The 14,016-nt window shown below is 34.4% G+C and overlaps 1 protein-coding gene across 26 annotated transcripts in view; it reads left to right on the top strand.

Moving 5' to 3' along the window:
- Window positions 1-14,016, top strand: part of LOC105485558 (roundabout guidance receptor 2) — a 1,382,758-nt gene that overhangs the window by 1,335,413 nt on the left and 33,329 nt on the right. For 16 of the 26 annotated variants that reach the window (XM_071089525.1, XM_071089527.1, XM_071089519.1 and 13 more), the window contains 2 exons: window positions 379-504; window positions 5,232-5,388. In XM_071089525.1, the coding sequence (XP_070945626.1) occupies window positions 379-504; window positions 5,232-5,388 (283 nt within the window). The remainder of the gene's footprint in view (window positions 1-378; window positions 505-5,231; window positions 5,389-14,016) is intronic. The other 10 variants (XM_071089532.1, XM_071089540.1, XM_071089588.1 and 7 more) reach the window with 1 other exon arrangement.

Genomic DNA, 14,016 nt, shown 5'->3' with positions numbered 1-14,016 from the left:
TGACATAGAAAGTAGTATTTGTTGTTCGACTTAGTGATTCATTACCAGGTTTACCACCTAAACTAAAAAAAGATATTGGCATGTTTCCAGTAACTTGAATAATTCCTACCACCACCACCGCCACCACCACCACCACCACCACCACCACCTCCACCACCGCCACCTCCACCACACACCAGTGCCAATCGGTTTCATCTTTTAGCTCTTTTTCAACATAATGATCAACAATCCATCTCTACTTTCATTAGGACAGGGTAGACAAAACATTCCTCCACTCTCCCACATCTGCTTCTGAGTTGCTAACTGCATGTTCTGCATGGGCTTGTGCTGTGAACTAATCACATGATGCCACTATGACCTCTGCCCTTTAACCCTTAGCCTTACTTTACATTCCTGACTACCGATTGGCTGAGGGATTGTCTAATAGAATGCCACACAACCAGTCTCAGGATTTCAGCACCACCAGCTCTCACAACAGCTCAGAAAGGAGTGGCAGTCTCTCAGGTTGGTCTCATCACAGTAAGGAGAAATATTTGTTTGTCACCAGCATATGACCTGTGTTCCTAACAACCTTAAGATATACTGAATCACAGCTCACTGTCAGGCATTTATCTGTCAAATGACAACAGTTTATGCTAATGAAATCATGCCTTGGTGGGATAAAAGGGAAGAGAAAAATCACTGTCCCCTTTTATATACTAACTCTATGAGGATATATTTAAAGAAAAATTATGCCATTCTACTAAATACCATTCATTAAAGAACAGAGTAAAGAATTTTGTGATAAAAAGATCATACATGAAAGTCAATTCCATGTTATAGATACCAAAAGATGAACTAAAATGAAAATGATTTTGGAGTGCTTCATAATATTATTATATAAATGATGTTAACTCCTATTTTTAGACACGATTTCAAAATACCATATAATAGGATTTGTTATCTATTGAATGGTATTCTGCTGCACTGTACGAGAAAGTTAATAGGGGAAATTAATATTTAATTTCCAAAAAATCATACAATCTTTGATATTGATAATTCTTTTATGGTATAAATTTTAATATGTATTTGAGATATATCAGATAAACTGACAATCTATAATGTCGGTATCATATAGCACAAATGGAAAGAAACACCTTTACTGGACAAAAATATATACCTATTGTAATGACTTATGTGTGAAATTTTCCTGGCCCAAAGATCCTTACCTGTAAAATGAGGAGGTTGTAGTAGACACACTCTAACTTTCAACCATGACATTTACATTGTATGGCTGATGACTTTGTGCATTTCTAATTTATTCCATGACCCCACTTGTCTAATTTGTTTGAATTAACTATATGCTATTTGTTTGTACTGAGATTTTTTTTATTTTTTTAATTACAGGTTATTTGTAAAAGACTATAGTGTTTTATGGCATGTCACAGGCTACCAGGCATCAAAGCCATAAAGAGTTAAACTTTTTACATCATTAGGGTAACATTTTCTAAATTACTTTTCCTCAGGAGATGGAACCCTTTCAGTCTGAAAATGTTAATGCTCCTTCTTCCCTTCAAAATGGGTCATTTGCTCTTCTTGCCTATTGGTAGAATTAGCTATATTATAGAATCCAGAAAATTTTAAACATCTGTTATGGATTTAAACGGGTTTGATAATATAGGAGAACTTTTGTAATGACCTTATGTGTCATTTAGACTGCCATTTATTCATAATAAGTCTCACAATTGTTCTGAATAATTAAAAAGTAATTTATCCTGGGCTTCCTTTTTATTTCATTAAAGATATGCAAAGTCACATGCAGTATGTAAAAATGAATCTATATACTATAATCCATGGATTTCGTAAGACTTTTAAAAATCTTTCTTTCTTTAAGTATTCTATATGTGCTGATTGCTCCCACCAAGTTGTAAAAGTTGTCTTTTGGGTGATTGTAAGCAGAACACAATTCACAATAGTGCTTAGTGCTTTTTCAAATCCATTAATCTCCTGAGTGACATTTATATATATCTATGAATTATATTAACTACTTCATCTACATTTGAATGCAAAATTACTTAAATCGATGATAGAAAGCGTTCTTTAGTAGGTGAGAGTGAAGTGATTATTCTCTTTTTAGTTTAGCTCAATTGAGTTTAATATTAGGGTTTTGTCTTATGCTTATAATCACAGGTGTGTTTCCTAAGACTTAAATTTAAGATCAAACCACCCTGTGGAGAGCTAGTCAGATGGTATTATAAGATTTTCCTAATTTGTGCATAGCAATGTAAGCAATTTAAAATAATCACAGTGATAAAAGTGGACATTTCTGAATTATTTGAGTGAGCGTGTCACCCTCTTTGAAACACTTAATATTTATTCAATACATAAGTTCTGAGCACTTCCATTAAAAATCTAACCATTAAAAATATAAAATCACCAGCCTGGGCAACATGGTGAAACCCCATCTCTAAAAAAAAATACAAAAATTAGTCAAGCATGGTGGCACTTGACTGTATTCCCAGGTACTTGAGAGGCTGGGGTAGAAGGATGCTTGAGCCTGAGAGGTTGAGGCTGCAGTGGATGTGATTGCACCACTGCACTCCACCTGGGTGACACAGTGAGACCCTGTCTCAAGGGAAAAAAAGTGTATATATACATATATATTAATATATACACAAATCAAAGAATTTATATATGTAAGTCATTAAAATGCACTCCCTTAAAAGATAATATAGGCAATTCCCACCTTAAAATGATTGAAGGTTCTTTGTTTGCAAGTAACAGCAACAGACTGTGGCTTACTTCACTCAAGGTTCAGATCTCAGAGAATGTATAAGTGGCTTTGGTTCTGTCGTCTGCTCTCCACCATGCTGTGAACCTACCACTGCTCACGGCTAAAAGAAGTCAGGTGTGTTGATTTGTAATCCTGCATGCACTGCCCATAATGAGAGAGCAGAAAGTTCCTCAAAAGAAGAGAAGGTGATTGTTGGATAGAAAGCCCTCACACGTCTTCTGTGAATCGCCCCTGTTTCCAAAACACATTTTTAAGTCTGTTTGGAAGAGTAGGTGATGAATGGCTTTCTTGAACTTTGGACAATGACTTCAGCAGAATTCAGGGCTCTAGAAGCAGTAATTTCCAGTAAAGAAAGCTGCTGCACTCTGAATTCTGATTTTTCTTTTACTGGGTGAATATGGACCACGTGACACTCAGAATGAACCTCAGTTGCTTCATTGATAAAACGGAGATGCACGAACTTGTCTGTTTCTGTTACTCAGTTCTGGTGGTGACCACCTAACATTTCTGAAAGTACTATGGAAAACGAAAGGTGCTGTATATTTTTAAATAAATAAGGAATAAAGGAGGTGCAACTAGAGAGAAAGCTATGGAAGACAAGTAGCCCAATCTAGTCCCCTTTCAATCATTGAAATAGAGTTCTGATACTACAACAGAAGATGGTTCCTGTGTTGTAATTTTGCTGACTCATCAGGAAACAAAGGATTAAGGTTCATCTGCCTTAAAGACAAACAATACAGATTTATATTCAAGCAAGTTTATTCTTATTCTGAGAGTCAGGCTGTTTGTGGGATACTCATGGGGCCTGGAGAAGTTGCGAATAAAGAAAGCTTTAGAAATAAGAGGAGCTGGGTTTGCTCTAAGATAGAGGATATGGGAAGGAAAGAACACAAATGAGTGGCATTTATTGAAAGTTCTGTCCATTCTGAGTAGTTGATACGCATTGTCTCTTGTAATTCTCAAAGTCACTCAAAGAAGTAGTAACTCAATATCTGTTTTACATGTGCCAAAATGTAGGCAGTAACTATTGAGTAAGTGGGAAGCTGGTCTGTAAACCCAGATGCGAAACCTTATCCTCTAAGCAAAAGATATCTGCTCTCCTTCCTCTTAAAATCTTTTGTTCTGCCAAACAAGTACAATAAAAGTCAAGGTGAAAGCAATTTGTGTGCAGGGATGTTCTTCGAAATGTGTGCGAAGGTGCACGTGCTATGTGGAAAACATACACAATTTTATAACTGGCAATAAAATATATATCTAGTTGAACAGTTTTATCACTTCCTGGTGCTCAAATATGTTCCTGTTAAATTACATAATATTCGATATGGCTGATGCACATGAGTAATTGGTAGAAGTAAGGAGACAAGTAGGCTTCTAGTGATACTATAATATATTGCTAAATAGCCCTGCTTCAAATGGTTTTTGCTCACAACTTGTGGTTCCAGAAAGATGAAGTCCAAAGGATCAGTAAGATTTTTGGCAGATATTGCTGTAGGCTGTGGTGGGAGTCACGGAAGTTATATAATGTCCCCTGAAACGTCCTTTGTTATTCTGCTCCAAGAAATACTCATTCCTCATCTAACTGTGGTCCACTTTTAAGGAAGAAGCTTTATCTACTTAATTTTTGAAGAGTAAAAACCATGGCACTGTCCAAATGATAAATTATATTTTTTATATTTCATTAAGCTCCATGTAATCCTAGATATGGCTCATATGCTGCCAACTTACTTTCTTCTCATGTTTTGCGCATGAATTCATTCGTAATGCAATGCTACTGAAACTGATTACTGTATTAATTTTTCTTCCTTTTTGGAATGTTATGTCATGTTATGCTTAAAATAGCTAAGAACTATTCACATATGCAAAAACAATTGTGCTGTTCATTAGTTAAAAAGTCTATAAAATGTATCTTTGGAAAGTATTTACAGGTATTTTCTCGATTGTAGCTGATTGATTTTTATCAGTTACTTTCGAGATAAAAATTGGTACCCTTCCTGGATTAATTAAATTGAATACATTCTAAGGGAAGAGTTTAGCCTAGATCCTTACACCTTGCATTTTCCACTGAGAGAGATTATGCAAAAGAGCATTATAAGTGTACTAGAATTTGACATTTAAAAGAATTTGTTATGGCCCATTATTTCCTCTAACAATGAAAATGTGAAAGCAGCAGATGTGAATCAATCAATAAGCATGCTTTTGATACAGCAGCCATGTTTTTGGTTTATTCGGCCCTGCTGTTAATGCACTGGGGGAAAAAAAAAAACAAAAACAAAAAACAGTATCATTTTGAGTGATTTATAAAAATGTTTTTCTGATTATATCATTTCATTGTTTATAGCTTTTAACAACTCCAACATACTGATTCTGGTGTTTTGAAACATAAATACATCTTGGCGTCTGATGTATTCTATTTATTCTGCTATTTGGCATCTCTGAATAAATACGTTATTACTTTCAGGTGGGAAAGGTGGAAAAAAGAAGAAAAATAAAAACTCTTCTAAACCACAGAAAAACAATGGATCCACTTGGGCCAATGTCCCTCTACCTCCTCCCCCAGTACAGCCCCTTCCTGGTACAGAGCTGGAACACTATGCGGCAGAACAACAAGAAAATGGGTAAAGATATTTTATATACTAACAAAATGGCCAGGGCTCTCCTCTTGTCTCTGTTGTTCATTTTTGCCATCATCTTATGTTCTCTTACTGTTTCCTTTGCCCCCACCACCATGTTCACTGCATTTTCCCCGCTTTTACTGTTTGTGCTGTCTATATATTTTTAGCTGGTAAATACAAAACAGCACATATTGAGGACGGAGAATCCTTGGCCTTCAAGTGCCTTAGATTGTCTGCAATCATGATAATGCAGCCTCCATTTATAATATTGCTTGTTAGTTTGAAAGCAAGTACCCACAGCTCTGTGAACTAAAGAGCCACTCCTGAGAAGGGCTGAAAAGGGAATTAAAATAACCTTCTTCATCATCCCTTGCAGTTCTCTAATGACTTGATGTCTGGCCATAGCAGGGCGCCACTGTAGAGCTCCATCACAATGGGATAATTGTAGGGACCTGGCCAGTGGGTAGAACTTTAATCATCAGCTCTGATGGGAATTTAGGGGCCAGAACAATCATAGAGCCAATGCACACTCTGTAATGAAACCTTTTTAAGTTACAGCATTTTCTTCGAGGGCCTTTAAATGTGGTCAGTTTCCTTATTCTTTCCCAAATGTCTCACAAGAGTGGGTTTTCCTCTGTTAGTTTAAGCCTTAATTGATTTTAAATACAAAGACACTGATACTTTTTATCCTCTAAATCAAAAAAAAAAAAAAACACTGGTCAAAAAATCATACTGTTTCCTTTTCCAGTTTAATAATTCTGAATGTTTTGTCTTTCTTATAATTCCCAGGTCACTGTTTATTTTGACTGGGCCTTTATGTAAGCTAAAAATATAGATAAAAGCAGTTTTTCTTTTTGCAAGATTTTTTTTTTTACTTAGAAATATTTAGACATTAAAATAAATCAATTCATTTCTATAATGGCTTTTTTTTTGTCTTGGTTTAAAAAATCTCATATACATGCTCATACATTTTTTCTTCATCCTCTTTTATTTGTACATAACTCTTGTCTTTGAGGTCTTCAGATTAATTTTTCTAACTAGAATTTTCTATGTCATAACATTAGCTTCCTTTAATGATATCATTTGCATTTTGGTAAATAAAATATATATACATATATGCTCTATATATGCAATGTATATATGTATACACACACACACTAATATTTTTTGTCTATGTCTTCCTCTCCCTCCAAAAGCCTTCATTTGTCTCTCTGAGATTGTAGCACTTATCATATATGCATATATTGTTAGTTTAATTCTTTTAAGTTCGCATTTGAAATGGGAAACTAAAAGCATATTCTGTGTCCTCTTTCTCTAACTTAAAAATAAAATTCTGTAGATGATCTTAATTTGTATTAATGTTATAAATGTGTCAGTGTCACATGAATCATAAACAAAGAAAAACCAAAGCTGTATATTCCACAAGAAAAGATTATTACAGAACTTAGAAATCTGCATTTTAAAAGCTGAAGTCAGAGAATACAGAAATGGGGACTTGTAAAATGGGAAGAGAAAGTAGTGCTGTTAAGCTTTATATGCATAAAGTCTTGAACTCATATAACATGAAAACTGTGGATAATTTGGAGGGTTTTTTTCCCATTGAGTCTACTAAATAATACATAGACTATAGTAATTTCTGTAAACCCCTGCAATAAAACTAATTAATTCAAAATCAATGCTAAACTTCTCACTTTATTTTATTATCTTGCAGTGAAATTGGAAATATTCATGAAATAATAGATGAAACAAATTTTTATGATTTAACACAAATTATTTTCAGTATAATTAAGATATAAAACACAAAATTGTTTCTACATATTTGGAAACTTTATTTTTATGTATATATATTTTTGAGTCACTTACCTTCAAGTTCTTGTTTGTCTTAAATACCTAGTATTTGCTTAAAAAAAAGTTATAATTCTTACTAAAAATAGTGGTTAGATCTTAGTAATATTGACAACAAAATTCAATTTCATTATTTTTTGAGTTCAGTTTTTAAAAGGCTAACACTTGAAAATTATTATTTAATTGTTTATAATAAAAACACATATTTAAAGTTAATATAAAAACAACAAATACAAATTAATAGATTTTGGCATGATTTTATCCATTTTTTGATGTATTCTTTATACTTTTATGTTTTCTAATTGGCGAACCATATGATACTGAAAAAGAAAGATTATTGAACACAGTACAGTATTCTACTGTTCATAATATTAAGTAATTCACAAAATAAGTCTTCAAAATTGATCTTCTAGAAAATTTTTCTGTAATTTAGAACCTTCATAATTCGGGTTTAAGCTTTTCTTGATATACAAAGTATGAAAACTTCAGATACTTTTTTTGCTCCTGATAATTATTAGAGACCAGACACTAAACACTGTCTTGCTCCTGACACACACACATGCACACACACAAACACTCACAATTTTGTATGATAAGCACTAGCTGAGCAATGTGGAAGAACTAATAATTTCCCTACAGAAAGGGGCAATTATATATACCAGGGAAGCCTGAGGAAAGCTTGTAGAAGTAAAGTTTTGAGGTGAATCTAGAATCATTTATTCACGAATAATAGAAAAACATTTGGTGGCTGCTGGATGCCAGGCACGGAGCCAAAAATAAGGACAAAGATAACAAGAAAATGTCTCTGTCCAAAAGTGGTCTAGCATTAGAATAGATTGTTAGTCAACAGCAATAACAAAATTGTACTATTGTTGTGATTTTCTGTGCGAATGGAGACAAATTTCCCTGGCGAAAGACCAAAAAAAGAAAAAAAAAAAGACTATAAATATAATACAATGAAAGACGAGAAAACAGGAAATAGCAAATAGCCCCGTTAGTCTTCCTTCTGAATTCCTGCCCTCTTTTAGGGAAGGTTATTTGCCTGCGTGTTTTTGTTATTCCTAATGCTTGCTGCTCTATTGTAGTACTCCTCATGTTGCACTTCACTGCTGTCTGTGTCCTTTATCAATTTGTCACTGATGTATGAGGCTTGTTGAGTTTGAAAACTGCGTAGGGTAGGAGATAATCTAAGAAGATGTTTTGAAGCCAATTGTGAAGCTTTGTATGTCACATTGGAATTCTGATGTTTGAGTACAGATGATGGATTGGAGGATGTGAGGCTGGGGCAGGTAGATAAAGCATGGAATATCACAGTAGAATGGCTAATATCATGTAAATGATAGGGGAATAAAACAAAGCAATGGCAATGGGATGGAGGAAAGGTAAGTATTTAGGAGATATACCTAGCTAATGGTAATCATCACCTTGAAAATATTGTCTCTAGTTTTTTGTTACAATATTTAGTATTATTTCTAAAAAGCTTAGCTATCATCAGTTTTCATTCTAAGCCTTTCCCCACAATATCAAAATAAATATCAAAATAAAATAAAAAGTATCAGAATATCAAAAGTTACCAGCTACCCAAAGAAGAAAATTATTTGTTAATTCACTAATATAGCAACGAAGGCAATGCTTTATCCCTTCAATATTCTTCTCTCAGCTTGACAAAAATATGTCAAAATGTATTAATTCCTAACTATAAATACAGTGCATTTTATTATAGTCATATGATTCTAGGAAGAATTCAATGGTAATTAAATTGAAAAGTGGGGCTTTTCTTTGCTACTGCAATTGGAGATTGACAAGCTTCTGCCAGTGTTGAACTTTATTGTGTTTTTATTAGTAATTTGGTATTTGTGTCTGGCCTTTTACAGGTTCATTCACATGCAACATTGATTTGTTGTCATCTTTATCATTATTCACCAGGCAAGACAAATAATATGATGCCTCATAGTTCACTGACAATAAGTCAGAGAACAAAACCTTCTCCCAGAAAGGTTGATCAAAAGATCTTTGGTTTGGCATTAGCAGCATTTTCACAGTCTTTTTCAATGTTACTACAAGAAAAAGTTGAAATTCTATCACTCAAATAAGATGTGTATCTGTAAAATGTGAAGGAAACTAGATAAACAGAGCTACACTTCATAAAATTTATAGTGTCATCTGTTACTTTCTTATCCGTCTTCGGTAACTGCATGAAACCTAAGTATTTGTTGCTTGCAATGGATTAAGACATGAACACCGTAGAGATAACAGACCATTCTTCTCCTTCATGTGATGCACTCCGTGCCCCAACTTTCCTTCATTTATTCTTTCAAGTTCTTTTAGTCTTTTCTTTTATCTCTTTTTCCATTTTTCCTCTTTTGGCACATGGTAAGTAGACGGATCTGTGGACACTTTTTAGCTTCGCTATCCCCAAAGGGGTAAAGAATTTGCTCCTTCCTGTTCTAAATTATCTTTACAAAAAAAAAAAAAAAAGACACAGAAAAATTGGTGACAATTGGCAGGGCGCGGTGGCTCAAGCCTGTAATCCCAGCACTTTGGGAGGCCGAGGCGGGCAGATCCCGAGGTCAGCAGATGGAGACCATCCTGGCTAACACGGTGAAACCCCGTCTCTACTAAAAATAGAAGAAAAAAAAAAAAACGAGCCGGGCGCGGTGGCGGCGCCTGTGGTCCCAGCTCCTCGGGAGGCTGAGGCAGGAGAATGGCGGGAACCCGGGGGGCGGAGCTTGCAGGGAGCCAAGATGGCGCCGCTCACTCCAGCCTGGGCCACAGAGCCAGACTCCGTATCAAAAAAATAAAATAAAAAGTGATAGCATTAATACTAGTTAATGACAATAGCTAATGAAATATGTTTTAGTTAATTAGTGCATTAAGCAATGTATCTGACTGATGTCAAAAACAATATTTATATAGTTAGGCTCTCCTTGGCCTGACATTATTTGATTAGTAAAAATGAATTGAGTGCACCAAATTATAACTTTTCTTATGTTTTCTTAGCACATGATGCATGTAACACATATTTCTTCTAATATATTCTCTGTGAATTTTTATTTCATGTGTTTATACCCATTAGATTTTCAAAAGTAAGGATATCTTACCACCTGTGGAGTTTCAGAAAAATCTTAGGAAATTATAATAGACTATTTCCATTTGAAAAATTGAATATGTAAACATTTTGTTTCTTTTTTCCAAGGTATGATATCCTTGGCAACGAACAAGTGTAAGTAAGGAAAGTGCTCCTATTACTTTTTGGCAAAAAAAAAAAAAAAAGGACTCTTCGTAGTAAGATTTACAAAGTAAATTTAATTATATCTGGTTATGAAGCAAGCACATTTCATATTGAAAATTGACAGTTCTCTTGATTAGCCTCCTCTTATGTATTTCTGTTTAACTTAATAATGTGGCTTAAGTCAGATAAATACATTATGAAAAAAACCCAAAGCATTCTAATTAGTGGAATGATTTGTGTGTTTTCGAATCAAATCACTACATACGCTTATGACTTGCTCTTTTTAAGGTGTTATATTAGATGTAACAAAACAAGAACAGTTCAATGTCATAACTGTAATGCACTTGAGGAAAAGGTATTATAAACATGTGAAAAGTTAAATACTAAAATAAATTAGTCAGCAGTTACAGAAACCAACACTGAAAATGACATAAGACTGTATACAATCAATTTTCAAAAAAATGTGCAAACATATTGTCAGTGCAAGTTCAGAAGAGTAATGTATGAGAGCTGGTTGGCCTCATCAAGGAAATCTTCATACAAGATATGGGATTTAGCCTGTGGCTTGAAGGATTTATAAGATTAAGATAGGTAAAATTGGAGGAGTACAGCTTATTGGAAATAAGTTTGTTCTTAAAAATAAATGCACCAGGATGAGAAAAAAGTACAAAGAAAGATGAAAACAAACTGATTTATTCAAGCAGGAGATTCTTGTTGTAAAAACTGTCTGAAAAGGTAGATTGAGGCTTAGACATAGTCAATGGTTGGAATAAAGAGAAGTAAATATTTTTATTCAGACCATTCTGTTGTTTTCATAGATGAATTTGTAAGTGGCAGGCAAGATTGATTAGAGGATGGGAAAAACTAAAAGCAGCAAATCCCACCAGGACAGTGAGTTACAATATTTTAAAGCAATAGGATCTTTTTCCATGTGAAATTTAATTGTGATCTCCAACATATAAAACAGATAAAAAAGGCATCAATTTTTTAGAGCAATATGTTTTTTCAATTCAGATTAGCACTGATTACATAGTCTATTAAATGGGAATACAGTTTAAATGATGGTGTTTTCTAGTATAAAAATTGCTATTTGTAACACACCAGTGTGTGTCTGTTGTTTATAATGTCTAATATTATAATAGATATTCAGGAGGAAATACTGCTATCAAACCACACAGGACTTCTGAAACAGGGTCTTGCAACTCATTTACTGCGTAGCCTCCTCAAGAGAAGAAAATGGCCATGGGAACGAAAATAAAGGAGTTAAAATGATAACTAGCTTTGAAGGAAGAATCTTTGGAATTTTGGAAAAAGAGTTTAAGGGTCTAAGGAAATTGAACATCCAAAGATACTATTATTCCCCCCAAAAAAACAAACAAACAAAAACCCTTTCTGTAACTATCTGTCACCCACAGGAAAATGTCAGACTCCTTGTAGGGGCTGACAAGGCCTTCAGTGACCAGCCTATCCCTAACTCTCTTGCTTCTTCCATGGCCAATTTTCTTCTTTCTTTGCCAACTCTTGGCATTTAGGGAAGTATTTGAACTCTTCAAATTATTTTATCTTCCTCTGGGCTTCCACACGTGTTGCTTAAAATATTCCTTTTACTGGTGGTCAACATAGCCCTGCCCCACTCCAAAACTAGTTTAGACCTCCTGCTTTCTGCTTTTGTAGCATCATTGATTATTTGTTTCATATCAGCTTTCCCCACTGAAGTGTATGCTCTGTGAAATAGATTTAGGACCCTGACACATAACTGTCCAAACAAATAAATTTATAGTTGTTTTTTAAATAAAGTTTATTTTTACATCTCTTTTAGGCTCACAGCAAAATTGAGCAAAAGGTACAGATTTATCCCAGCCCCCACACATTGATAGCCTCCCTAGCTATCAACATTCTCCACCAGAGTGGGACATTTGTTACAAATGATGCACATACAGTGACACATCATCATCACCCAAAGTCCACAGTTTACATTAGGGTTCTCTCTGTGTTGCACGTTCTGTGGATTTGGACGAATGCAATACATGTGTCCACCGTTATTGTACAATACAGAGTGGTTTCACTGCCCTGAAATTCCTCTGTGCTCCGCCTATCCATGGCTTCCTCCCATCTAGCCTCTGGAAACTAGTCATCTTTTTCCTGTCTCCATAGTGTTGCCTTTTCCAGGGTGTCAAGTAGTTGGAATCGTATTGTGTGTACCTTTTTTAGACCTTTCACTTGGTGATATGCGTTCAAGTTTCTCCCATGTCTTTCTATGGCTTGACAGCACATTTCCTTTTAGCAACAAATAATACTTCATTGCGTGGATATACTGCAACTTATTTATCCATCTACCTACTGGAAGACATGTTGGTTGATTCCACATTTTGGCAATTATGAATAACACCAATATAAATATACAATTTCAAATTTTATGATAAATTCAGCTTTTAAACAGAATAAATGAAAAGGCTTTCAAGTGAAATATTCAAGAATCATCCAGACATTTATGAGTTACTGTTTGTAAGAAGGATCAAGACTATAGATGTAGATTTCTGATATTTACTAATACCACAGTTTCCCTAATGAATAGCTCCCATGTACAAGAAACTGTACTAGGTGCAAGAAGTAGCTGAGAATTACAGCTTTCTTGAATTTAAGAATCTCACAAAATAGTGGGAGAAAAGAGACACAGAAACAAATAATCTCAATATAATATGGGGAGTACCGCAATATAAGCATTATGGAATTGCAATTAATTCCATTTGGAGTGGGGAAGAGAAGACTTCACGAAACTGATGACATTTGAAGTGACTCTGGTTGAAGGAAGAGTAGGCACTTACAAGCAAGTGATTTGAGAACAGTCATAAACAGAGGCAGACTTTAGAAAAAAATAGAGTATATGGATGTTGAGGAAATAGTGCGAGATTAAGCTAGAAAGATGGGTTTATCAGATGAGGATGGGTTTTTTAGACCCACCTAATGAGTTTGAGAGGGTTTTTGTTTTTTTTTTTTTTTTAATAATGCTAGTTATAATCACTGAATACTTTTAGGCTTAAGCATGATGTGAATGAAGATTTTAGAGACATAAATCTGTTGCATGTGGGTGAGAAAGGGTAGAAGAGAAGTTGATACCAGAAGAGTACGAGAAAGCTAATGAGCTAGTTTACAGCAGGAAACTGATGTGTGATTGTGGGAGTGGGGATTAAGTGTAGGAGAAAGAGTCACTAGATATTTAAGAGGTTGAATTTATAAGACCATTATATCCAATAATATTATTTATCTTTTCCTTGTCTGTGTTTAAAAGGATATTATAATCTATTTGATTTCTGAAAGTATTCGGACTACAGAGAATTGAAATAACAATGCTATTGATTTTGTCTCATGGTTAAAACTTTTTGGATTAATTTTCTATATTCGCAGACCACAGTCCCTAAAAAAATATGGTTTTAAATAATTGTTATATTTTACACTCAAAATTTTTTAAAAGGATAGATCGCATGCTAAACTTTTTTTACTACAATAGAAGTATCATTTTTATTTTATAGGGCAAGGTTCTGAACTCCCGTTTT

Source organism: Macaca nemestrina, chromosome 2, assembly GCF_043159975.1.
Source record: "Macaca nemestrina isolate mMacNem1 chromosome 2, mMacNem.hap1, whole genome shotgun sequence".
Taxonomy (NCBI): Eukaryota; Metazoa; Chordata; class Mammalia; order Primates; family Cercopithecidae; genus Macaca; species Macaca nemestrina.
This window is presented reverse-complemented; position numbering and strand designations above follow the sequence as displayed.